At 47.5% G+C, this 27889-nt stretch overlaps 1 protein-coding gene across 1 annotated transcript in view; it reads left to right on the forward strand.

Annotated features, from left to right (window-relative positions):
* LOC119402094 (venom metalloproteinase antarease-like TtrivMP_A) overlaps positions 1 to 27587 on the forward strand; it is a 64503-nt gene extending 36916 nt beyond the window's left edge. The window contains exons 11-14 of the mRNA XM_037669197.2: positions 16747 to 16917; positions 23752 to 23902; positions 24002 to 24124; positions 27396 to 27587. Coding sequence (XP_037525125.1) covers positions 16747 to 16795 — 49 coding nt within the window. The 3' untranslated portion in view covers positions 16796 to 16917; positions 23752 to 23902; positions 24002 to 24124; positions 27396 to 27587. The remainder of the gene's footprint in view (positions 1 to 16746; positions 16918 to 23751; positions 23903 to 24001; positions 24125 to 27395) is intronic.
* Positions 27588 to 27889: the final 302 nt, after the last annotated feature.

Consider the following 27889-nt stretch of genomic DNA (forward strand, 5'->3'; position numbering starts at 1 on the left):
TATGATTTCTTACTTGAGTCTTCGTCTTCTCGCGCAGTTTAAGAAAGTTTACCGTAATGAATCAACTAGCCTGCCAGAACGTATTAATGATCTAACGTGTAATTTTTCTTCGAACTTGAACTACGTTCGTCAATGATCCTTTTCTTTTATTTGCGACATAGACTTGCCCTTAAGGCATAATATTTGTTGTGTATATTTGTGTTAAATGTGCGCCGTTAGGCCGGTGTTGTGCATGAAGTGAAGAAGTGTCTTGTGGAATGTGTTGTCATGTATCCATCGGTCATAACTGTTTGTGTCACTGTAGCGAAGACCAGCTTGCAGGAGATGACGGGAGCGTTCCGACTGTAATCCTTGGCATGTCCATATAAGGTGGTATGCATCTGCTTGCATCACCGGAACAGAACAGTACGGGCATGTAGCATCAACTGGTAAATGCGACCAGTTCCATGTTCAGATAACAGCTGGTGTAAGGGCCACCCCTGCCCGAAGCCTCCTAAGCACGACTTCCTCCGCCCTAGTAAGGTGAAGGGGGAGAGAGCAGACACACGGTGGGATAAGAGCGCGTGTATCCTGCTGGAGAACATTTTTACGGGCACGGAGTGTATTTAGGGGTTTAGGTTCAAGGGGAATAGATGGGAGGTCTGTATTAGGAGGGCAGTGTGCCTGTTGGTCAGCAGCAATATTGTGAGGGTTCGCAGCATGGCCTTGAATCCAGTGTACCCTGATGCAAGTGGCTGTATTACGGTTCATCTTATGCATCGCCTCGCAGATTTACATCGCCTTGTGAACTTTCTTGAGCTCCTGGAGAGCCGTTAAAGAATAGGTGAATACTTCGAGTTGCTTAATTGTAGACAGCTTAGAGGTGACATCCCGCACTGGGTCATGGATGGCTTAAAGTTCCATTACAAGAGGACTGGCTTCCGTAGATAGATAATGCTGGTGACCACTGATGAAATTATGCGTGGTACTTAGGAATGATGTCCTTCCGCCGTCTTGTAGGATGGCAGCATCTGTATAGACTTTGCAGACGTTAGCGCATGGTGCTTCGATGACAGAGCGTTCGTCAATAATACCTGATGTATCGCTGCGCCGTAACTTGCTTGTCTCATTACACGTGATCGTTGTGAATTCCCAGGGAGGCATTGTATTGGACTGGTGGTCAATGGGAGACCCGCGTTGAAAGTGAGCATGCAACGCAGCAACAACCGGAACAAGTCGCTTTTTTATTTCACGCGCTTTTTCCCTTCGCGAAATTAGCTCTGCAATTGTGTTCAGCTGGGCGTGCTCCTCTAAAGTTGCTATTGGGTGATGCGGGGTAACGCTGTTATTGTGCGCATGGCATCACTGTTAATGGTATCCAACTGTGCCAGCTGTGCCAAAGTTAAACGTTGAAATTGCGCCTGGTATACAATTCTTGGATGTAGAACTGCGCGTACGAGCCATCGAGCTACATCAGTACGAGCTCCAGCTGCTTTTGATGCAATGCGGCGAATCAGATGAAGCGTTTTTGTGGAACTCTGCCTGACTTTGCAGAGTCAGTGCGCACCACTGCCGGACCGGTGAATGTCAAGACCCAGCATGCGAACATCCGAAGCCTCAGGAATGGTCACTGCACCAATTGTAAATGTAAAGGGACACTGCGTGATCTTTCTGCGTCCTGCCTTGTTAGCCACCACAACATAGCTTGATTTTTGGGCGGAAATGTCTAACCCTGCGTTCCGAGTGTAGTTCTCAAGCACATCAAGGGATTGCTGAAGCTGTTGAGCTTGTCTTGAGACGTCTTTATGCACAGACCACAAAGTCACATGATCAGCATATATTAGAAACTTCACGTCTGGAATCCGGTGTAGTTGCCAAGCTAGAGGTGTTAGTGCAACGTTGAACAGAAGAGGAGCCAAAACGGAACCTTGTGGGACACCTCTGTTGGGCGTGAAGCAAACTTCTGGCTTTCCATCTACTCTTATAGCACATGTGCGGTTGTGAAGGAAATAGTAAATAAATCTTACGACCCGCGGCGGAAGTGCCAGCTCGATGAGGTTGGAAATACTGACTGCATGGTCTATATTGCCATAGCTTTCGTTATGTCGGTCGCTACAACCGTGCGTACTGCGAGGCTGTGTGGTGAAACCTGTAAAGTGTCGCCGACAAGATAGAATGTCCTTCTTCAGTTCCCAAATGAGAAAGGAATCCAATTTGAGCCGGATGGTATTAATACTCTCGTTGAAGCCACCAGAAAATACGTGTGGCCAGCATCTTTTCAGCGAGCTTGCAGACGGCCGGAGTCAGCGAAATTGGGCGTAAAGCTTGCAGGTTATTTGGAGAGTTTCCTGGTTTTGGAATCGGGACAACAACTGAATGTTTCAAATCAGATGGGACGTCCCCAGTCTCCTATGCTTTATTAATAGCCTGCAGAAGTGCGCCAAGAGTTTCACCTTCCACGTTCTTGAAAACTTCGTAAGGAATACCGTCGGGACCAGGTGTTGTTCCTTTGTGCAAAGTTTCAATCGCCGCTACTAGTTCGGCCATGCTGAAAGGACTGGATATATCCGACGTGGCACACTGGTCAGACTCGTCGATTTCGGACCAGTTTATAGATGGTGCGCTGTCATACTTCGGGAAAATGCTCTTGCCGCCTGTTCTGCAAATTCTTGTGGCGTACTTAGCATCGCTAGCCTAATGCTTGCTGCAGGGTAAGGTTGCTTGGGACCACGTTCCATCAACCGGAACGTACGCCAAAGTGCTCTATTTCCCATGCCAGATCCAAGTTTCTCACACCACTCATGCCACCGTCGTCGCGAAAACTGCTTTTCGTGCCGACGCGCCTTTGCTGCTATACGTTTAGCACGAGCACGGCTACCTGGTACATTTGGATTCCTCGACGCATACACTTCTGCCTCACGTCGCTTTGCCCAAAGTTGCAAAAGAGTGAGGTCCGATGGAGGTTGTCCTTCGTGAACGGTGGTCATGATTGTGTTACTGCGGAGCAGTTCTTGTAAAGCGGGAAGAATTTCCAAGGGCTCTGTGGGTACTTTATCAATCGATGATTCCCGAAATTTATCCCTATGCGTGATCGCTACTTGTCGTCGAATTTTCTTTATGCATCTTCTTTGTAAACCAATTATGATTGGCATATGATCACTGCCCCATGTATTCGGCTCCACCCGCCACTGCGGCGTCCAAGCACCCAACCACCACGTGAGATCTCGAGCGTGCGTTCTAGATACGGTGCGTACAGAACAGGTATACACAGCGTGATGGTTCAACATTGTAAACGTGGCATCAGTCATTACGTTTTTTACTTGGCATCCTCTTCGGGAGTTGTACTTGTATCCCCAATCTGTATGTGGAGCATTGAAATCTCCACTTACGAGAACAGGAATGCCCGGGTACGTGGAACGTAGATGTGCTATCCATCCCAAGCTCAAACGTGTGCGCTTTGGTCTGGCATAGAAAGACACTAGAATCACAGGAGTCTTCAATGGTCGTGTCAGGACACCGACAACTTCTTGATTGTCACCACACCATGGTTCCATATTAATCACTGTATGAGGAATATGCAATAACACATATACTGCGGCTTTTCCCGGAGCTGAAGCCATTGTCGTTGCACGTCTATCTCTAATAGACGGGTAATGATACCCATTAAAATTATGTAGGGAGCAGAGCTTATTATGCTCTTGAATAAGCAGTATCCATACATGTAGCTTGTTGCATTGAAGCCTGGTTTTATTTCTCTTAACTTGGAGCTTATACCTCGACAATTCCACTGCAGAATTATATCCTGTGTCAGCTGCTGCAGAGAGTTAGCCATCGTGCAGGCAATCCTGTATGAGTAACGTTAGTTGAGCAAGTTGATCTAAAATTTCTGTCCAAACAGCTTGGTTAACCTGTTGTGTCGGCCGGGCTGCAGGAGTAATTGGGGAATTCGCACTCCGGGTTTCGTTGCGTGTAGGTCCTGTTTTCTGACGCCGCAAAAATTACCAATTCTTTATGTTTGCGTAGTGTCTCAATCTCTCTGGCCAGTGCGTCAATCCGAGCGTCAATGTCATCATGGCCATCATCCGATTCAAGCGATGATGCAGCTAACTTTTGCTGCTTAGTCTGGGACTGTTTGCCACGTTTAAGCACAGAAAAGTACAGTTGTATCTCTGGGCCTTGCGTGTCTTCTGCCGGAAGCACCTCCGGCTCTTCAGCAACAATTTCAAGGCGATTGTTAGTTCTTATTATATTGTTTTTCGGTATAGCCTTTCGTAGTCTCGCTGTGGCCTTCTGTTTAGTCGGACAGTTTACGCTTCTCATGTCGTGCTCATCAGATTTACATAGGCCACATAGCATGGTTCTCCCTCTAGTGGGAGCCTTTCAGGGTCAATAGTACGTTGTGGGCAAAATGCCTGCATGTGGCCACGTTGAAAGCAACGGTAACAGAAATTTGCCCGAGGGAAGTAGGGTTTAGGGCGCAATAAACACCAGTAGCAGTGAAATTTGTCCGGTATACAGTGGGGGCCCTGTACCGTTACTAAGCAAGTGCGACTTTTGCCCATGAATCTGGCCGCGAGAACCCTGTGCATCGTGGAAGTCAATTCGCGCCATATTCAATAAGGATTCAATGGGGGCTAGTTGGTACTGCATTTTTCTTGTTCTGCGCTAAAAAAATTGTAACAGAGGGACGACACGGGAACACAGACGAGCGCAAACTTTCAACTGTTTATTTGCGATCAAAGCACGTCAATATATACACAGACATGAAAGGGCAAGAAGCAGATACAAACGTGACGTAGAACATGAAAAGGCGTGAAAAATGCTACAGTCTCCAGGGCACTTGGCAGCGCACTGCGCACGTTGCGGGTGTAAGCCTATGTTCAGCGACACTAAGGTTTTGGAACACAGCAAATCGAAAAAAGGGCGAGAAATCATGGAGGCCTACTTCATGAAAAAAAATGATCAATCAACATACGTAAGCTCTCCTTCTGTGGTTCTGGGAAACTCCGCTTTTAATTTCATAGAAAACCATCACGTAAATACACACGCGTCTTCATGAAATCAGTAGATTTGCACCCTCTCCCATTTTTCAAGCCTTTTCATGTTCTACGTCACGTTTGTATCTGCTTCTTGCCCTTTCATGTCTGTGTATATATTGACGTGCTTTGATCGCAAATAAACAGTTGAAAGTTTGCGCTCGTCTGTGTTCCCGTGTCGTCCCTCTGTTACAATTTTTTTAGCGCAGAACAAGAAAAATCGCGCCATATTATTTCAGGAGAGTCTTCCGGGTCAATGCCATAGACAACACACCTCTGTATATTAGGACCCGATGCAAAGTAGCACTGCACAGGCAGCTGCCGATCTTCTGACAGTCGTATAGATGTTAAAGTGCATATTTTCTGCACATGATTGAGAGATGCCAAGTGTACAGTAATCGTGTTGGTCGATTTATATGCTGCGAACCCTTTGTATCCCTTGGTTTCCGGAGCATGGTGAATGGCCCTTTGCACATGTTTTGTGGGCACTTAAGTTATGTCATAGCATGAAAGGGGGCGGATGTGAACTCGATAGGATCGGGAAAGATTGGCCGTTGGGTAAGACTGAGTAGGGGAAGGCGTGGAGGCATTATCTGGGGTGGCCCTTACCTTTTTGCCGGTTGCTCCAATGCGATGACGTCTTGTTGAAGCACGTTGGCAGGAGCACCTCGCTTCACAGGACCGCCAGAAGACTGCACGTCCATAAGGTCACCATTGTCCGCCGGCACGACCTCCGATTGGCTCGCTCTCGCATCATGAAGTGAACTGTCCTTGGGCGTTGCACCTTGTGTCTTCGAACTGTTGGCTGCACGTTGCTGCTGCGTAGTTGGTGTGGATGAGGTCACGTGCGACAGTCCACTAGAAGGCAAAGGTGAAACACACACACCAGCACGTTTTCTTCGTCGGGCGAGTACGGCCGCACTACGCCCAAACGACAGCCTTGTGTGTTTAAAGTCAATGGGTCGAGCAGGATCAGCAGAACAGGGCACAGGAAAGTCCTCACCGGAGTCCTCAGGTCCCCATAAACTTCCGAGAAGCTTCCTATCCGGATACGATCGAGATTTTCGTTGCTGTTCCACTTTTTCGCTTACTACTGGGCCACTTTCGGTCTTCATGGAATAATGTTTCAGTGTACTACCTCGCCATTTTTATCGCATTAGTTCCAGAAATATTATCTAATTTATTGGAAAGAGGAGGAGTAAGTAGAATTTCTTTAGTACCCTACTCGGTGCAGTAGAGTTGGGTTAAGTCAGGATTTATATTGAAAAAGCCCCTTAAATGTTGTCCAGGTCTTGTACGCTTCGACGTGTAGTCATATTAATTGCTAGGAAACATATGCTCCGATAAGGAGCCTCTAAGGTATTGTGAGTAAATAAAATAGATTTCATTATTTCTGCATTTGTCACATATTTTACATTTACCCAAGTATCGCCGATAAGGAGCCTGTAAGATATTGTGAATAAGCATGTGGTTCCATGCTCAAGCTCCAATATCGTGGTTCATCCCTGCGTGTTCGTGTTTTTCGCGCAAAATGAAATCTGGAACAGCTAATCACCTGTTCATTCGAAGCCAATTTTTGAAAGAATTTCAGAACCCTTCCACTACGTGAAGATAGAGGATCACCAAAGTTCTTTTTTAGTTTTTCTTATTTGTGTTCAAAATTTTCGCTCTTCACGTAGCTATTTCCGTACCAACGCCATCAGGTGCCCCTTGGTACCATACTGGCTGGTGACATAGTCCAGCGACGTATGCACATGAACGGAAGGCATAGCGACACCAGCCTTTCCACGACGAAATTTATTTGTGGGAGGTGCTACAGTAAAGGAGCGGGCATGTCCGAGCGCAGCCACGCTCCTCGAACCACCAAGCGCCTGCGGCGCGAAGTATTGCGGCGCGAGCGCAATCAGTGCAAGAGGCGGAGTTAGCTGCGCGTTTTCTGCTACGGTTCCTCCAACTTCGCCGCACGTGCTCTGGCAAAACCTCGCGCACAATATTGGCCTGGTGTGCGACCGATGGCGGCGCTGCGAACGGCGCCTGTATGACGTCAGGGCGGGGATTCGCGCGCTTTCGTCTGCTACGTAGGCCCGGCGCCGTGTTGAAACCACCGTTGTGGTAAATCTCAACAAAAAAGCAGTTCTATTGGTTATCTTGCGTATGGTGGCTACTGACGCTGTTCGAACAACCATGGGACTGCTTTTAACGTTCATTTAGAACTACAACTCTTTGTTCTTTAGAACTGCGGCAGCTTGTCACCGCGGCGAGTGCTGCGCAATGGTGAAGTACTGCTCTGTGCCTCAGTGTACTTCGTCCGCTCGTGAAAAAGGCGTTAGCTTTCACAACTACCCTAAGGACCCAAAGCTGAAGAAGAAGTGCATCGCAAGCTCAGAATGGGAAGCTTTAGCGCCCCACGCCTTCGTCGACTGTGTGCAGCAAGCACTTCGCGGACAGTGACTTCTGCTATCCCACCGTACGCGCGACTCTTAGGTAAGCTTGTGACCGTGTTTAAGCGCCCCGCCAATACTTAAGGCGTTTATTGCACGCAGGTTGTAGCATAGGCGACTTACACCAGGTGTGCCGTCCCACAACCTGCCGCGAAGGCCCCTAAACAAAGAGCCGACGACGCAGCCTCCGAATCGCCTCGCAGGAAAGCGCAACTCGGGAGAGCAGCTGAGCGGCGCAGGATATCTGAGACTACGGCTGCATTTGGGTGGCGTACATACGCATTTTACCTATGAAGGCAAGCGCGCGCCTAGCGGACTGCTTATCATAATGTCATAAGCGAAACCTGTTGCCACTGTTTAGTGCACATTCTCCAAAAGTTTTCACCTGAGGCAGTGCAGACGCTTTTTTAAAAGCGGAGTTCTTTAAGCTTTTCTTTAGGCTGCGTGGCGTGAAACTGGACCCATCTTGCCTTTGCCACGTTAATCTCTGTGGCTTTGTGCGTGGTATAATCAGCTATTAACTATTTGTTATATTCTAATACCCCTTCGACGGCCCTGTGCGGTATTAATAGGAACTATAGACGACGTAATATCGTTCTCACTGAACCAACATTACGGGACAAACTGCAATCATGGGCATCGGCAGGGGCGGTGTGCAATAAGGCGGCACTTGCGCACTTGTTTGCAGGACGAAAGCAGCGGCGGTGATGCGATCTCCGTTGACGGCCTCGACCGCGCATTCAACAACGTGGCCTGCGTCGTACACTGCCTCACCCTCGATTAGGCACCGCTACTTTTCGCAAGCTTTATCTACATACTTGTAGATGCTGGAGAAGGGCACGCTTACTGAAATATCGAAAGCACCACCCAAACTAATCAGTATCGTACGGCGGAAACAAGATAACGAGCGAGAACACTCACACATAGTTTCACTTTCTAACCAGCAATGCGGCCGGTGGTATCGGCGCACTCGTCGACCATCCGGGGGATTTCTTGGCCCTGTCGATTGGGCCGCAACTAAAACAAGTTCAAGATTACACTCGAAAACATTCATATTGAAAGGGTTTGCAGCGCAAGCACGGTAGTACTGAAGGAAAGGTATAAAAGCGAGGAACGGAAAGCAAAGAAGGACGACACGAGCGCTGACTACCAACTGGTTTTATTGCTCACGACACACACGTACATATATACACAGAGGTAAAAACTTTTATCAAGCAGACGTCAGTAACGTGACACAATTCGGTGGCATGTCCGATAAAACTAAGGTAGATTGATAACTATTAAAAGATTAACCCTTATCCAAAAACGCGAATTCTTTTTCATGCAAGGCCACCGAAGGCTGGCTCACGCATTCACCTTCATATTTTCTAATGTGATACGCCTCAGCGATTTCTCGTGTTAGTTTCTCTTTATGGCGTTCCAACACACTCCCAGCTTGAAATTGAGGCTGACAGCCGCAACTTTTGCAGTGCAACACAAGGTTGGAACTTATCCCCTTGCACAGGTCATTCTTATGTTCCCCTAACCTCTTATTTATACACCGCCCGGTCTGTCCTATCTAACTGCGCCCGCACGTTAAAGGAAGCCTATACACCACGCCCACGGAGCATTCTACAAATTTATTTGCATGTTTTACTGCGCATGCCCGTCTCCTCATACTTGACATTTCACTAAGGCGTTCATGCGTCAACCTACAAATCTGACCGACTTTGCACGGAGCTGATAAAACCACATCCACACCGTATCTCGACCCAACTTTTTTCAGCCCGTGAGATATTTTGTGGAAATATGGGATAACAGCCACTCTTTTCTTTTCTTTCTGTCTTTCTGTTTTGACTTGCTTTTGTTTTACTTTCTGCAGCAATTTTTCACACACAGATGTGATGACGAATTTTGGGAAACCCGCTGAGAGGAGCCTGTTTTTATACCTTTCCTTCAGCACTACCGTGCTTGCGCTGCAAACCCTTTCAATATGCATATTAACCAACTAGCCCAAATAGCCGTTCTTCTTCGAAAACATTCGTTGCAGGCGTTAGTTGACCGTCCCGAGGCTGTTCGTTCGACAAAGTTCCCGCCTGAAGCAGACGATCCGCATACACGAGCAGCGGCTGCTGCAGCACGCGGTTGAGAGCGGAGCCCCCGCTCTGTCGTCGCACGCGAGAGGGCGCCACTCCAAGATCTCGCGGCCAATAGGTTTCACCTGTCATGGCTTATTAGCGCGGCCATCCGCGCCGGGTTACCGGTGTTAAATCAAACAGTGGTCGCGTCTGTACATGTAGCCGTCGATGGTGGCGAACCGGGGCGCACGTGCATTGAGTAATGAGTCGCGACAGCTCCCGTACACGGGCTCTAGCTCGGAGCAGTCCGATGACACACACTGCCTAATTGTCGCCACCACAGAGTCACGCTGCAGTTTGTCACGCACACCCGAGATGGCGGAAAGGTGTCCGGCGAGCCACAAGCAATCACACACACCGTGCGGGTGCCCAAACGGATTCTCGATCAAGTGCACTTGAAATCTTGACAAGGCTCCCGCAATCCACTATTCTGCGTTCTAGCCCAGCGAGTTGCGCACCTCTACGTGCTCCGTCACAATATAACGGCGCTCGTCGCCACCCTCTCGGAAGGAACGCTGGCCGCAAGGCAGCTTAGAGGGAGGTAGACTTACTGTGTATGCCACCTGTAGGTAACAGAGTTGCGCGTAGGTCTGGTTATCAACCACAGCTCTGCGGCGAAGCAACACTCCACTTTTGCGTCCAGCAGGCCCGCGGAGCGGCCGGCGGGCTTGGCCTGATGGTTCCGAAGTGGGAGTCGCCTGCTGCGCGCTGACCCGCGCCTTGCAAGACCCAAATAATGTTTTTCAACCCACCCACTAGCCAACCAATCAACAAGCATACCTTGTCCCTGATCGACTGTCTTGCATGTCGAAGACCGGTGATTCACCGGTCTTCGACATTCGACATGATTCACCGGTCGATGACTTGTGTCAGTCCCGTTCGCTGCAGAGGCGGCGACGCGCAATACGAAAATTGGCCGCTTCAATTATGAGTTAAGTGGAGGAGGGCAGAACTTTACAAAAGAGGTGCCTCAGAAAAATGGAATACAATTTTTAGACATTTCCTTAACGTTTCCAAAGAACCACGGGCGCTGGCAGTATTCTCCGAGATATTCGAAACCACTGCTAAATTTTTTGTCAAAGCACTCGAAGGTTGTAAAAAACGGTATCGCCATGTGTTGCATTAAGTCGGCCCTCACCAAGTCATGTGAGCAAAGAACGAGTGATAGCTTCAACGCACAGGTTACACGCCTTTTAGATGTAGGTTATCCTCGTGATGCAGTGACCACTGTAGCTGAACGTTTAAAGAAGTCCATTATGCTATCTCCGAGGATGGTTGCAGAGCGCGATATTTAAAAACGTGTCGCAGGTATACCGTACATTCATTGCGTATCTCCCAGGCTAAAGAAATTAGGAAGTAGATACGGTGTTAATGTTTTCACGGCTGCCAATAAGCTAGGTAAGGTTTGTGCTGCAGTGCAGAGGAGGAATGAGCCAGTAAAGACAAAAAGCGGACCAATATTTCTTTCGTAAAACACACCAACAAATTCACTGATTGCCGTAGAAGTGTGGTTTAAAGCCCTTTCAGCTGCGGCCACTTCTACATAGGACAGACGGGCCGCTCCATTAACCAAAAATTATTGGAACATAAGAGATCGCTAACGGGAGGCTCACCTTCTAATCTATCGTTATATTGTCGAGAGTGTAAGCAAACGCCAAAATTCGATGAATGCGCAGTGTTGTACCGGCATAGCAATGAAGAAACGCGCCTGATGATTGAGGCATGGCATATCGAGAACAGTGGTAGCGCATACGTGAGCCAACCGTCAATTAACTCAAGTAAATACGACATCAAATGCCTTAACAGTTATCTTCCACGTAGACTCCCCCCCCCCCCCACGTGCTGGATCGATAGCTGCGCCTATTACATGGGCTTGCGCAGATAAGTTTTTGTGCCTTCTTTCTTTTCCGAAGTTATGCGTCTCTTAAGTTATTAGTCGGCGTTTGTGGTGTCCTGACTTCTTTCTTGTGTCCGTGTTTGCACGCCCTGTCTTTTTAGAATGAATACCATACCAACTAGCTCAGCTCTCTCTTATTCTAAAGTACGAAACAAAACAGATGGTCTTCTGGCACTTTATTGTGATTAGTGTGGTTATTGTCCAGTGTTCCAAAGCACATCACTTTTGTACCGGCATAAAGATGAACGTACCCGCATTACTGTAGAAGCGACTCAAATGAGGCGGTAGGGATGTTCTTGCGTGAACAAGCCGTCCATTTCACTGTGTGATAAAGTATTTCCGTTTTTAGAAGGTGCGGGTTCGCGCATGCAGTCCTATCCTGTTTTATTGCGATGGCAAGTATATGGACAGTCTCGACGGGTTTATGCCGTTGCCGTCGCTCTCATGTCCTTCTGGTATGACGTCAAAATTAATAAGATCCCCCTGCGCATTGTTGTTCTACCACGGGTAAAAGCTCGCGAGCGGGGGCGACAAACGTGGCCGAAGCAGAGATCAAACGCGCCGGCCCGTTTTCGGGCCGTCTCGCCCCGCCACCCCGCCGTCTTTAACGACCATGAAAAATGACGCGAGGAGGGGACCGGGGGGGAGGGGGGGAGGGTTGTCGCGCGAGTAGCCACTACCTCGAACTTTGGATCTGAGGGCGCGGTCTCGATCGCTGGCGCGCGCGCTATCTCGAAAGCCATCACAGCGGGCGGCTCGTATACCCTTCTACGTGCTGCGCTCTCAACGCGAAGTGACTATGCGGAGAGCGTCACTCCTTGGAGCGGTTGTATTTTCTTACACCAGGGTTTTGTAGTTAGGCGAGATCGAACACAAAACAGTTAGATGCGAGCCTCACTTCCTGTAACATTACACTTTGTTGCTATCGCATTCATAGCTAACACCCTTGCGGTGATACTGTGACTTTTTATTGCGATAGCAATTATATGGACAGTCTCGGCTGGATTTTGCCGTCGCCGTCGCCGCCGTCATGCACCGTATATGTATAAGTATGTATATATATATAAAAGCGCCAAAGAAAAATAATTCAGAAAAATGCTTCCGAAGCGCGGAATCGAACCAGGGTCTTCTTGTTCCGCAGCGAGCGGCGCTATCCACTACGCCACGAAACGCAGATCCTCCAGGTAGCTAACGGCGAGCGTTATATACACACCCTTTAGCGCTGGACGGACTCGGAGACAGCAGGCGATAATAAGCGTTTCTTCATTACCAGCGAGATGGCGCTAGAAGCCCGACGGGTGCATTTAAAAGTCGTCGGCGAGCTCGCTCGCTTCTTCTTTATTTGCGCATGGGAGAAGCTTGCGCTTCCGCTGTCTCCTCGCGCGGTTTTCTCGTGGTGAGGGGAAGAGGGATGTTTCACGCTTTCACCGTGATGTCCGCGCTCATGTTACGGAGCGTACGAAAGTCACTCGATCTCAAGGGACGCCGCTAAACGAACAAACAGAAGATGAGCGCGAACTATCAAGTATCACAGCTCGACACTTGAAGCACGCTGGTTTCCTTCGCTGCTTCGGCCGCCTTTGCAACAGAAGCGATGTTCAAACTGAGAGTATCCATTGGCGAGCATCACTTCGTATAGCATTAGTTTCTTGCTATCGCATTCGTTGCTTCGCCCTTGCGGCGAAACTATGACTTTTTTCTCAATTACCATCTTTCTACAGGCGCTTGATTATTCTGGTTGGCACTCTACACACACACACACACACACACACACACACACACACACACACACACACACACACACACACACACACACACACACACACACACACACACACACACACACACACACACGCACGCACGCACACGCACACACATACATATGTGTGTGTGTGTGCGTGTGTATGTATACATACATACTACGTTTCACAATAAAGCTCAGCTGAAAGTTAGCGCCTGTCCACCTCCCTTCCCGTCCTATGTTTGTTTCCGCGCTATTCCGCTAAAGAACTAAAGATATCATCTTGAGCACGCGGTTGGGTAGGGCCATCTGTCGCAGGCGGCGCGCAACGGACCGGTGCATGGTGCGTCGCGGGTTTCGAGCCGCCTCTGAGAGATGGCGTGACCATGCTGCGCGGAGGGTATTTTTTGTCAACATCTCGGACGAATTTTTGTCAAAATCCTAGCCTTGGGCACCTTCGCTATAAAATAAAACGAAGGTGCTGGGGAGTGCAAGGGGCGAAAAGGGGCAAAACGGCATATGAAATACTGGAAGCGTCTGTGATTATTAAGCTTAGCCCAAAAGAGTGCGTAAGTAAATTTTACATTGTCTTCAAAAGAAATAGCTTCAATACCGTCGTGAGAGCGCACGCGCAGCGCGCACGCGTGTTATACAGGATTCATTGGCCTAGTCTGTACTGCACATTTCTACAGAACATGGAGCGCAAATTTCGCATTTTTTATTAAAGAGAGCCAAATACAGAAACCAAAACTGGGCTAAATACCACGGTAGCGTAAATCGCGCCAAAGTATCTTTCTTCTAAATTAGTTGAAATCAGAATGGGGCAATTACAGATTGTGACGTGAACTCAAAAAGGCAGTTTCGAATCATAAATGAGCGAAATCCTGCATCTGTTTCAATCAAATTGAGCCACATTCACTAAGCCAGAGCTGCGTCAACAACTGTGACCAAAATAACTAACACGGTATTATAAAAAGAATTCATTTGTGTCCTAGTTGCTTTGCTATCGTGTTTACGTTACACAGTTAGCTTTTCTAGGGCGAGTTGGATTTACTGAAGCGCATGACGTTGTAGGGTAAAACTCGAACATAGAGAGTAAGAGGCCGACTTGCCTGCTTCTTTTACAGCGAAAGCTGTTATGAGATCATTTCACCGGCCGTTTTTGGCGCCGTAGTTGTCCGCCGCCGCCGCCGCTGCCGCCGCCGGTGTCCGTAACCAGTATGGCTCGAAATAAGAGAAAAAACTATAATAAGAAAAAAATTCCAGAATGGAACGAGGTTCGAACCTGGGTCCTCTGCGTGGAAGCCCAGTATTCAACCTCTGAGCCATGCCGGTGCTTGAAACTGCTTTGCTAAAATGTCCTATACAGGCTTCATGTCGGGAAGGAACCAATTAGCATATGCAATATAGCGTGGTAAAAGAGTAGAATAAGCACCAAGCGTCGCACAACGCGAATTCTGTAACCAGGCGTCACACAATGCGAATTGCGCAACGAGTAGGTTGTTGAATGCTTCCAACCCATTACAAATAGCTCTTCCATAATTCTTCATCGTCATCAGGCACAGCATCAACAAAGTGCGCATAATCCTTACATGTGTTTAGCAGTTACCATCGCTCTCCGTAGAATGACGAAAAATGGCACAGTGCCTGCGGCCCTACTTCTCAAAAATTACAATTATTTATAGCGTAGTGGGTTCCTCGCAAGTGCACTTGGATTGGTTGCCAAGGAAGCCCATAAGCGCATGATACACTTCCTCTGGGTCTCAGTAAAATTACAATGATTTATAGCGTAGTGGGTTCCTCGCAAGGGCACTTGTATTGGTTGCCAAGGAAGCCCATAAGCGTATGATCCATTTTCTCGGGGTCTCAGTAAAGTTCTTCGCTCCCCCCCCCCCCCCCCGTCTCTATCCCACGTCAACGTATGTTATACAGCATGACGGGAGAGCGAAATAGTGACCGGGCGTCACCCAATGCAAATTATATAACTGGTGGGCCGTTTAAAGATTCCAACCCATTACAAAGGGCTGAGCCATAATTCTTCATCGTCATCAGTCGTCGCGTCAACAAAGTGCACATAATACCTTACAGACGTGTAGCTGGTGCCTCGCTTCTCCACAGAATGACGAATAATGGCTTAGTAGGTGCTTCCAAACTTCACAAAAATTGTGATTTATGGCGTAGTGGGTACCTTTCTAGTGTACTTGTATTGTATCCCCAAGAGAGCTTAATGGGCTTTAGAAACGCCGCTCTTCCAGCTTTCGCTGTGACTGTGCTGCGGTTTTAGCGCAGGCCTGGCGTTTTTGCCTCTAAGTGTTTCTTTCCGAGTTTACTGCTAACAGTACCATGTCCTTATTTCGCTCCAAGACGGTATATTTGAAACAAAAGGCATATGAAATGAAGATATTTGGCACCGATCTATTGATTGAAGAAGTGATCCGAAATGCCGCGGCATAAAACGAGATCAAAAGAAGTAGAAAAGCTGGAGCACTTTTCAAGGCCTTCAAAAGACGCCAAGAACAAGTACACGCTGCCGGCAGTCCATAATAGTGCGCCTTTTGCCAGGAAACACCACGCGCTCTTGAGGTCTAGTCATCGCCATTACGCCCATGCGACGACGGACGGCACCGACGGAAGCACAAGAGTGATGTTAATTTTATCGAAAATATTCCTATACCTTACATTCGAATCGTTTTAGACTTCTTTAACGAGATAATTCAAGCCCAATTGAAATGTTCCAATGTAAAAGAGCCAAATACAAATTTTATTCCTGAATACGGATGGTAGTGGGCTATGTAGATTTTAGCCGCAATACAGATTTGAAGTATTTAGGGGACAAGAACACGCTGGCTAAAAATTGTTGTAGCGGGCCCGACGCTATTGTCAGCAGCAAAAAAGTGCGTTTTTCTCAGTTTCACTTAAAATACATTTGCCTCTTGATGAACAAAAAAAAAACGCGACAAATACAAATATGCAACACGAAGAAAGTAGTGTGTGTTTACTTTCTTCGTCCCGACTCTTCCTATTTGCGCTCTATTTTCTATGAATGAGTATGTGCTTTGTTCGAAGGAGCAATGCTTGTCCTGTATGCGGGGAACGTATGTGGTCGTTTTGCATGCTTCGACTAGTGTTCACTCCTCTGCGTAGCATTAAATCAGTGGTCAGAATTTTATATAATTTTTTTCTGCTTATCACAGTTTGTTTGCTTCTAGAGGGCAACGTAATATTTGTTTCGAGTAATATATCGTACTTTCACGAGACAATCAGAGCCCACTATCGGCAAATGAAAGAACACTGAAAATTGTTAGGCGTATTGGCTAGCTCAGCTGAGAAGTAACGAAGCCGAGAGGACGGGTTCACTTTAGTTATACGAAAATTAGGCAATGACGACTTATCAAAACTAGCCGTGCCTAATTATAAAAAGCAGATTTTAATGCGTGAGACTCAAAGGGCGCATGGCTTAAGAAAGATAATTTCCAACATACGAAATATTTTTTGGAGCTCATCAAACACAAGTGTACTTTTCTCCTATTTTCAGGTTAGGGTGCGATCATGATGGGTCGACGATTGAAGGTCACTTACCTTGATTCACAGCAAACTCCTCCTATTGTCCTTGGGACGATGGTCATATCATGAGCTATGTTATAAAGGACAGCGGAAGCAGGCAATTTTCACAGTGCTGCAACTATGACTTGAGACGGTATTCCTGGTATGTATGACATCGTAGGCAACCATGAAATTGGATGAATAGCTGGAAAGTTAGTAGCATGCAGTAAAGTTGACATTTAGAAAAGGTAACCAGTGCTTCAAAGAATGCGTCTGCAAATTTAACAGAACATGTTGTGCTAAATCGGCTGTAGGCTATGAATTTGCTTAACCGGAGTGACCGCATTTATGAAACTTCTGTCACCTGCCTTTCTGCTGGTCGTCTCCATTTCTATCAGCTACTTATATTCTAAGAAGCGGGTTTTATACAAGTAGCTTGGCCAGTGGCGTACCAACTTTCTCGCGAGTGGAGGGAGGCAGGGGAGGACTCCATCACTTCAGTTGCATTCAATTTCATGTGATTTTTCATGTACAGAGATGGAATTTGGTTGCAGTGTTTAATAACGTCATAGAAAAAGTAGTCAGGTCTAGGTAGCATGCGCTGTGACAACCATACATTTACGCGTTGTACATGTACTAGTATTGCAAGCAACACTTTTTATGCATTACCCACACAACTTTACGCATGCATAAAATTATGTCGATGGCGGCCACCACAGTAGAATAGATCTGTATCATTCAAACATTGCTTGCAGCATGCGAACTTGATAATAAAAACAGCTCAGTACAACCAAGACAACAAATGCATTCTTAAAAGACGGGGCGTGCAAACACGGACACAAGCAAGAACTCCTGAAGAGTCACACAACGGCGGGAAAGAAGAAGTCAGCGTTCGTGTTGTCCTGACTTCTTGCTTGTGTGCGTGTTTGCACGCCCTGTCTTTTAACACGAAAGTATTTTATGCCGGGGTCCACCAAGACTTCTGTGGCGTATTTCTGTCACGGAAATGACATCGAAAAATGTACGCGATCGGATGGTAAAGAAAAAAAAGTTCCGTCATTGAGCATCGAACCCACGACCGCTCGGTCGGCAACAACAAATGCCGGGTACGCTATCCACTGCGCCACGGTTACAGACTCTCGAAGCTTTACAAACGCGCCTTTTATATCTACCACTCTCCCGGTCGGTGTGGTGGTGTTGCCCTCTGGGAGCGGTAAAGTAATTTGTCATTACTGTGGCCTCCGCGATTAACACCTGCAACGCGTTATACGTCCGTCCCATTCGGCTTGTTTTCAATAGAAGTTCAATTTTGTCAATGCCTTAACACACCGCGAGGTGGCGATCTTAGCCCAAGCGTCATAAAAGCGTCGGCCTCGCTCATAGCATCGCGCTAATCCAAACCAAAAATAGCTCTGCGACGCGCGCGTGCCTCACCTGCAGCTGTTACACCGCGTTCGCCGCTCACGCGCTCGCCCCGAGAAAAATCGCGGCCGGGGGCGGCACGACGCGCTTTCCGTTTCCCTCTAGTCCGGCCACGGTGTTCAATCACATTTTTACATGCCGCGGGACGGCGACCAAGTTCTGCGTCCAATATGCGACGCTATTCTGGCTATCTCACCTCGTTCCCCGATTACGCTTTCACCGTTAGCTACTACAGCTACCACAAGGTTTTGTGTTATCATTTAACATGGCCGTTAGTCGACGGGAGGGAGATGTACCACCAATCATCAAAGTGGGTGCATCCACGTTAAACGGTGCTATAGCTGCCAGACATCGGTACACATTGGGCAAACTCTCCTATATCAATGTAGAGTAAACATTCAGTTACTTCTGTAAGGGCGCGGTTTACTTTCGTGGTATTGCGATTCCTATGACGCAGGGATCAACCATCTTTTAGGGGCGAAGCTCCTTAAAGGGCCCCTTACCAGGTGACCTAACGAATTTTAGTTAGACATTGCAAGTTGTTGCGAGCCCAATAAAGAGCATTTTGCCACAAGAATTTTTCTAATCGGTCGGTTAGAAGCTGAGAAAAACAATAATTTGTAGCGGCGCGAAACCATGATGCGAGGAGGCGAGCTGCAAACCCTTGCCGCTCGCCCCGTGTAGCCTTCGCAAGCCAAATCCCTTCCCTGCCCTCTTCGGCACGCGAGCAGAAGGATCACATAACGCATACGCATGAACACGTCATGCGCACAAAATGTCACGAGCGCATGACGTGCCCGAACCAGCCCGAGCCCCCGAGACGCGAGCGGTGTTGTGGCGGCGTTCTCTGCGCTTCATCTCTGCAAGTTATGCCGAATGCGCCCTCGCCGATCACTTGGCTTTTAACCTATTACTGAGCACGAAAGCTGCAACATTTGTACGGACGCGAGACTAGCGGTGTGCCGCATGAACATCTAGTTAGACGCGGGAGGATAAATGAGCCTAATGAGCGCTGGAACGCGGTAGAAAATTAGTTTCTTTCCAAGGGTGGCGTCTGCACGATGCGCAAAGCGCGAGAACACGAACGCGTGCGAAAAGGAGGTAGATTAGTCTCGAATCTCGCTGCGATTCGCAGTAAAAATTAAAAAAAGAAAACGCATACATTTCGTTTGTGTGTTTTATTATTGCTCTCAAGTTTTATTCATCCATTCAAGCAACAAATTACACAAACTACACGTCGTGTCAAATAATTATTGCAGTGTCACGTGCTACTGTTGGCGACGTCAGAGCACAGTCGTCTACGTAGAGGAGCGACGTCACAGCACTACCATCTACGTAGGACGATTCTCTCACGTACGTCATCCCCTCATTCTCTGAGCGCGCGGACGCGAGAAGAAGGGAAAGCAGCGTTCAGCTTGAAATTTGACCCATTTACGCGGCGCGTAGCGTTGCAAATTTTGGCAGACGTAATCGTGAACGCCCAGTGCATTCATTGCGCTCGTTAGCTCAAAATTGTCAAACCTGGTGAGGGGCCCTTTAAGGCGGCACCCGTTCGTCCCTCGTAGTCGTCGTCGTAGTGCGTAACCAGTCTTACGCTTTGACCTCCAAAGTTGTGCCGGTGGGAGATTTTTCCTGTGCGTTGTTGAACAATAAAAAATTCGCAGTGGTAGCTAAAAGCCGACTTCTTCTGTCTCTCATTCCCATTAGCAGCCATTCTTTACCTCCAAGGTAGTACCTGGTGAGATTTCTCCTGTACGTGATTAAACAATAAAAATTTTGTTCAAAACGCCGTTGATTGATGAAATAAACCAACGAAAGACGCCAGATGTTTTGTAAAAGCAAAACAGAATAACGCCAGATGTTTCTAAAGCAAAACGAAAAGACGCCAGCTGCTTAACGAAAGACGCCAGATGTTTTCTAAAGCAATGGTTTTCTAAAGAATGAAAATTCACAGCGTACATGTAAAATTAAAGTGAGCTGCAAGTCGTCATAACTCATCGAACCTTTAGTATAAACGCGCCCGATCTCACGTCGGTGGTGATGTACTGGGCAGAGTTCACGGAAGATTCACGGTTTACCGATGAACCTCCGCAGCTTCGCCCACTCATCATCATTCACTCCGTGGATATGCTGTGATTTTTTGCATGATTCGAGCTTGTTTTTTTTTTTTTTAAATGAATCCTTACCAACTAGCTCAGCTCGCTGTTATTCGAAGACAACAAAGACCAAACAGGATCAGCGGCTAACAGCGCGGAACAGTGCATGCCCTTTTAGGTATTTATTGTCTTCGTTGTATTGCGCTGTATTCTACTCTGCTTGGACGGCCCCCCGGTCCCTCCTTGCACATACGCCTTAGCGAATGGCGTAAGCATAAATTTTCTTTAAAAAATGTGGGTGATTTACACATGAAACTACCCCGCATTGGTTCCTTCCGCATTGATCGTTAGCTGTTGATGATTGGTTGAAATTTTGTGGGTCATGCATACAGCACCTGCTCGTAATGCGATCCATAAATTGACCCCAAAATAAATTATTGTGTAATGATCAATTATACGTGACCACATAAACAATAAGAGAATGCAGTATTTTTGAATGTGGCCTATTTCTCGTCTTGGGTTCTTCTCCATTCGTCAAAAATGTTCGGTCTGCCTTAAAATCGCGTGCTTGTTACGCGACGGCACAAATTTGTGAAATCTCGTGGTGTTAAAATGACGTGCGTACACTAAACAGCACAATAACTATGCTGAACAGTATACCTATGCATTTTTTAAATAGCCGGACAGTGTCTCATTCCGAATGTAATTCAAGGGGTCTGCCCGCCGATCACATATGCAGCGGCTACTTAAAGGGGCCCTGCGACACCTTTCTTAGTTATATTGGAATAGTCTCATTATTGACGTATGACTCTTCACGAGTCATATGCCGCAAAAATTATTCGAATCCGTCAAGTCTAAGTGGTGTTACCAAATTTTAGAGATCACGTTCCGCAGCTTTCTCCCTCCGCTCAGCGCCACGAGTGCGCGGAAAGCTGCGCGGGGCGTGAAGGGAGGGAGGTCGGAGGTGCGAGGAGGCACCGAAGAGTTACGTTAGCGCCGGCGGCATTTTTTTTTTCTTCATTTTTTCACTCTGGCGTCTCGGCGCAACTACGTGGTCTGTGGCGCCACATCCGGTCGGCTTGCGTGGTCGTCGTCGAGCGGAGCCCATCGCACCGTGTATCACGCGTGCTTGAAAACTGCGAGTCGGTTTGGTAATGTTGGGTGTGCACCTCGAACTGCCGTAATGTTTTCATCGCTCTGCCAACCATGGACGCAAACCTGCGTGCGCGTTTGGAACGAATGACAGCTGAGATGGGTTTCGACCCATACTCTGATACATCGCCTCGTCGCACTGCTCGCGCTTGAATCGTATTCAACACGGCAAAGCTGCGTGCACTCTTCTCCCAGTGGCGGTACTTCGATGCTGTTTGCTCTTCGAATGCGGGCGCACAGCGAGTGCGGGCTGACAACAAAGAACTAAAGACTATACGAAAGGATCGTGTGGCATCGGGCCGGCGCGGACCCATCCCCCGGCTGTCTGCAGCTACCGTGAAAATGCGAGTCTGCTTGGTTGCTGTGTCGCGGTTTCTCGGGAATGTGAGACTACGGGGAGGATAAGCCGAGGTACGGCTCGATGACAGGCTGAACAGACAGTGAACGGGACTCTCGCCATAGAGCGAACACAGGTATCCTAAACTAGCCGGCGGCACCATTGTTATCGTAGAAATGCTGCACCGCTGCCCCCGTCAGTCGTGAGAACGTGCCGACGATGCAGTTTCCAGCTGACGAGGCAACACTCCAACGGCTGCCACTCTCAACGGCAACCAGCGATGGTCAAAAGCACAGAAATATTCACGATTTCGGCACTGCGCATGGTGAAGAAAACGCAACCACGCAACTACGAGCAGACGGGCTGTCGGGGACACCGGAAGTGCTAATATTAATGTTTGTTCGGTGTTTTAACGGCATAACACAATATAAACATACATATTATCTATTTATTGAACTCAATATTAACAACGAAGGTAATAATGAGGGTGTTATCGTGATTATAACATCAGCCAATGGCGGAACTGCCGACAATCGCGTCATATATTGCGGACTAATACATCATATGTCGAGAGAATAGCGAGCCATTTTTAGCTGACTTTGAGAATTTATTGTAAAATGCAGGCCGCTCGCTTCGCATAATATTTGGCTCGCGTGTTCTCGGGAGCCTCGACTACCGATTGGCAGCGCTTTTTGACCCAGCTGAAAAAGTGTTGCAGGGCCCTTTAAACAGCTGGCGAGATGGATTCATAAGAGTACAATAAATATTTTCAGTTGTAGTATAACGATGTTGAGCTGTTTGTGTGCGTACACAACTCTGTAAACTCATCTTTGCTGAGAAAGAGGGAGGTAGAGAAATAAAGAGCGCTGCGCCTCCATGCTACTTTGCCTTCCGAGTTGTATTTTGCCTAGTACACATCAATTCGCGGTGACTTAAGACCAACTAGTCCGGCTGTCAATTCAGTCTCCTTAGACGAAAAAAGCGTGGACATTTATCATTTCCCTGTTCCGGTATATCCAGTTGCGGGAAAAGCTTGGAGGCTGGGCTTTCCAATGTACTGGAGTCCACTGCCTTATTCGTCTTGTTCCAAGCAACCACGATTGCTGCAAGCTACCATATGATAAGCAAGGCCAACGTTTTAAGACGAAGCAGCTTAATCAGAAAATCAAGCGGAAACACTGTTTAGCTCCCAATGCGGTGAAACTACGACACTCATCAGTTCTGCACACTCATAGACACAGTGCTAATCGAATATAGAGCAGCGGTGATGCAATTCCTTTGCGATGAAAAAAAGATGAATTTCCTGAAGCAGGAAGAGCGTTTGATCCGTTCGTAAAACGTTTTCTGGTTCCTGCCCGTATTTGCGTCGTGGATTATGCAAATTGCAGGCCGGGCAAAGCAGAATAAAATAATGACCGAGTGATCTAACGTTATAGAGGCCCTACACAGCAGTAGGCCCTACACAGCAGTACACAGCGACGGCTGTGTAGAAGTAAAACTTCACCTCAGTTGATGGTTTCTCAGTGTGCTGCCGACAGTGACCACTGTTGAAAGTAGGGATGGAGCTCAGCCCCGCTAACTTTTCTCTGTGGAGGGTCTAGCGCCCCTCTTGCCCCGCTGGTAGATACGCCTATGATCTGATCATCTGTATATTTTATGAAGTCGCAGGCATGCCCTTATTCCAAGATGATCGATATGGAGTGATGACCAGTGCTACGTTTGGTCGTTTTGTCTTGTGCTATAGATTAGGGCATTACGAATATTGAAATTCTGCGAATGCGAATCGAATACCAGTAAGGCAAAAATAGCCTCCAATATCCAACCGAGTATCTGTGTTTACAGGGTAACGCAATATCTCCCAAAATAAATTAAACACATCCAACGCCTTTAGAATACAGCTGCCACGGGCTGTACGTTCTTTGCGAAGTGCCATGCAAAGTCCCAGCGTAATATCTTCGAAAACAACTTTGAAGTGATATTTTATTTTCAGGATGTATGGAGCGGACTGTCTGCATAAGAACTCAACTAAGAAGATTTCGTCAATGTGGTGGAAGACTTATAAATATCCCGGAGAATTCACAAAGAAAACCAAACAGTGTGAACTTACCTACCCGTTCTTCAAAACCACATATTATATGAAGGTAAAATTTGTTGTATGGTGTATTTAATAGGCAACTAGCCGTGCGAGCGATACAAAGTAAAGTATGGCCTACAGTGACTTTGTTCTTATAATCTTTCAGGAATTGTCAACCGAGGATTGCATGATGCAATGCTTCGTTCCGGAAAACTACCGAAACAGAAACCACTCTAGCTGGGTCACGGAACTCTTTAACGGCAGCAGCTGCGGAACAAGCCGCAAAAGAGTAAGGAAATGTGCAGAATCACTTAAGCGACAGAAATAGAACTACGAACGCTCGAGTCACAAACGAAAGCTTAACTCTATTAGCGTCATGCCTTACTAGTGTGTATGGCGTGTTCGATATTCGTGTGCCGAATATAGCAGATTTTAGGGACATACACAGTGCGCTTGGCTGCAAAAACGACAGAAGGTAGCGGATTCACCAAATGAGGCCCAGTGGCAGAAAGCGTTCCCAGTTGTGGCAGAGCCACTGTAAGTTTTGAAGCAATTTGGGAGCAGGAGATAATTGTTTTGGAGGAGCAGGAAATGTTTTTAGGACCAAGTTTGCAGCTGAAATATTTCAGTTAAATAATAATATCTCGGCATAAACGTCCCAAAACAAGGAAATTGTGAGGGGCGCCTTAGTGGAGGGCTCCGAAAATTTTTAGCATTTCGAGTTCGTTAGGTGCACTGATACCGCACAGTACGCGGGCTCTTGCATTTCACCTCCATGGAGGCGACCTCCACGGCCAGGATCGAAGCCGCGACCTTCGGGTCGGCAGCCGAGCACCACAACTGATACACCACCGCCGCGGACATTTGAGTTTCGGAGTAGGTTTGGAGCAAAGAAAATGGTGTTTGGGATCACTTGTAGTAGTAAAAGGGTAAACGTACTGCAACTTCGGACTACATATTTACCTAATATGCAACCAGGAAATGCTAGACAGATTTTAACAAGATGAGACCGAAAGTAAGAGAGCAGTCATCAATCATGCTGTTTACACGAAATATTGCCACACGCATACTGTACCGCATCACACAAGATGGCCATTGTGGTGCCGCATTAATGACGAAGAGCGCATGACACATATGGTTTCTGCGAGTGACAGGTGTCAAAACGTAGCTGCCTCGTCGTTTTCGAGATGGGAAGCGGGCTACAGGCTACAGCCCCAACAGACCGAAGGTGGAGGCGGGCTTGAGCATTAAAACCCGCTGGATGCGCCCCTGCCAGAGGTTCCTCAAACTGGGTTCCACGAAGGAAATATTGCGGTTCTGCGAATGCTGAGGTCTAATTCAACTTCTTACCGTTTATTTCCTAATAATTTACACAGTTTATTATCGTCACTTTAATTATATGGGCAACCGTCGCCCATTTTCGCCATCGCCACCATGTTCCAAACGACGTCCAAATCGACAATATTGCTCCGCGCGTCGCATGTTCTGTGTGCGAGCTAAAGCTTGCGAATGCTGCAGACAGGCATGACGTTTCATGCAGACGTTCAAGACGTTTCATGCAGACAGGCATGAAACGCGCCGGCCAGCTCCGTTGGGCGAATGATTGTGGAGGGGTGCCGGTAGGGGGGGCTCGTCTATCAGGCAACGAGTGCGAACGTTCATCAAAAGTGTCTGAACTTCACACGGGATGGCATAATTGTTGCGTTTATTATCTCAAAACCAAGATGTAATTATGAGGGATGCCATAGTGGAGGGCTCCGGAAATTTCCGCCACCTGGGGTTCTTTACCGTGCACCTAATTCTAACTACACGGGCATCAAGCATTTCCGCCTCCACTCAAAATGCGGCAGCCGCGGCCGGCATTCGATCCCGCGTCCTTCGGGTCAGTTGTCGAGCACCACAACCACTAGAACACCATGGCGGGTAAAATATGAGATGGGAAAGTGTTGCCTCGAGAGACAACTTCTCAGCAACTCGACTTAGAAAAAACGTGATACTAGGACAATATTGATATGGTCAATAGCTGCCTTGGCTAGCATCGGGAAGTCGCCACGAGGAACACTGATGTCGACATCGTGTGCTACACCAACCACCGTGTCCTTATTCAGTGGAATGTGATCGTGGCCTTTGATACCATCGAGGTTTGTAACGCTGGTGAAAGGAATCAGAGAGGCCTGCTGTATAACGCCATGGCCAAGACAATTTTGAGGGGGCTGACTCAAACATCGTGTAAGCCGTCTGGCATCAGAGATTCCAGCTTTCTCGAGATAGCCTGTCGTTGAGGTGCCTGAGATTGCCCGCTAGTGTAACGGGTACAAATAAGAAGGTGCAGTTTGCTGAAGGCACCATTTGCTTCACAGTCGATGTGGTTGAAAGGGTTAAATGCCCTTTGATCTCCCTACGGCTACCTTACGGCAACCTGATTTACCTTACGGCTAAAAAAAGTCGTGAATTTATCGTCGGTATCCTCCCTGTTCGGCGAGTACTGTTCGGTGGGCTTAATGGTAGGGTCGTTGAGTTCGCTGCCCCATTCGCTCGAGATAGCCGCCGATGGCGGCGGTATGCCTTGAGGATGTTACGTCTGGCGCCTGCGCCGAAGAGGAAGGGGTACGTCTATGTTCTTTGGAGCAATGCGCAGAATGGTTGCTTGTCAGCTGACAGTCCTTCAAGCAGGATTGTTGCCCTCGCGAGCCATGGGTGCGAGGCGCCATGTAGTCCCACCCAGCAAGGTACTACCAGGCAACCGTATTGGTTTTTCGGTCGCCACTTTAACCTTGACTAGACAACAGCGCCAACAATAACGGTCCGCTCCCACTGCTAAGCGAGTGATTATGGGCTTCGGGGCGGCTGAGCCTTCCAAGAGACCAGATGTCTTCGTTTATGACCCAACGCCCTGCAGCCTTCACCTGTAAAGAAATGACTCCCTTTGTGCCACAAGTGGAGAGTGCGGTGGTTACGCCCCCGTCGAGAGCGCTCACATGGCTGCGTATTGACGGCACCCTTGAAACTTGTGTGCGCGATAGGATTGTACTAACGAACTTAAACCAATTGCCCCATCTAGGGATCTGGAAAGAAGGCGTTATAATGCGGCATCGAGATTACTTTCGTCACAAATATTACAACATGTAAGCCATGCAAATAAACTGGTGTTAAGTTTCTATTTATCAAGTCTGGTATTCGCGTCTGCACCTTCCTTTGCGGTTACAGTACCTGCGTAGGGCGGTCACAACAAATGTACGCAGGAGAGTCTACTTCTAGATGAACTATATTCAATATTGACGGCTAGATGAAGAGCATACAAAATGAACAAAAACTGAAGCGCTGCGTAAGATACACACTTCGTCGTCGTCCCTTTATGCAGTGAAATTGATGATTGACCTACAATCGATGCGGAATATATGTGCATGCGATAAGCCACAATTATCTCTGGACTTGTTTCATTTTCATTTTTGAATAGCACGGTGATTGTAGATTTGTGTACTTGGCACTTATTACAATAATGAGAGAGATAAGAACAAGCCGGCACTTTCTATATACGGAAACTGGTCTCTTTCTTCCAGGTATGTCTCAACGGAGAATGTGTGAGCCGCTCGAGGCTGCCGCGCCGAACGTCCAAAAATCACGCTAATCTGATAAAGCAAGCTCTTATTACAAATGACACTAGTTAAGCCAGCTGGTCTCTGATGTGGCTAACTTTCCCATCGTTCCGGCTTTTTCTTCCTCTCCTTCTCATAAATAAACACAGAGAAGCTCGTTAAGCTGTCCCTTCGTATCATTTTTTTTATAGTTTGTCTTCAAAAGAGACATATTGGCTAGTAAATGTGCTATTGACAGACACTCCGGACGATGTGTTCGAATGTGGAAATCGATTAACGAAAACACAGAGCACAGTTCCACAATTAGGCCAGTGCCACACGCATCGTCCCTTGTTGTTTGATGCCACTGTTATATTTGTTTTGTATACGGACAGCCAGAAGCGCACGTAAAGGCATCTTAAATCAGATAACACACCGAAACATCGATTGCTCACATATCCAAACACGCACACATGTAA

This window comes from Rhipicephalus sanguineus, chromosome 8 (genome assembly GCF_013339695.2).
Source record: "Rhipicephalus sanguineus isolate Rsan-2018 chromosome 8, BIME_Rsan_1.4, whole genome shotgun sequence".
In the NCBI taxonomy this organism is placed as follows: domain Eukaryota; kingdom Metazoa; phylum Arthropoda; class Arachnida; order Ixodida; family Ixodidae; genus Rhipicephalus; species Rhipicephalus sanguineus.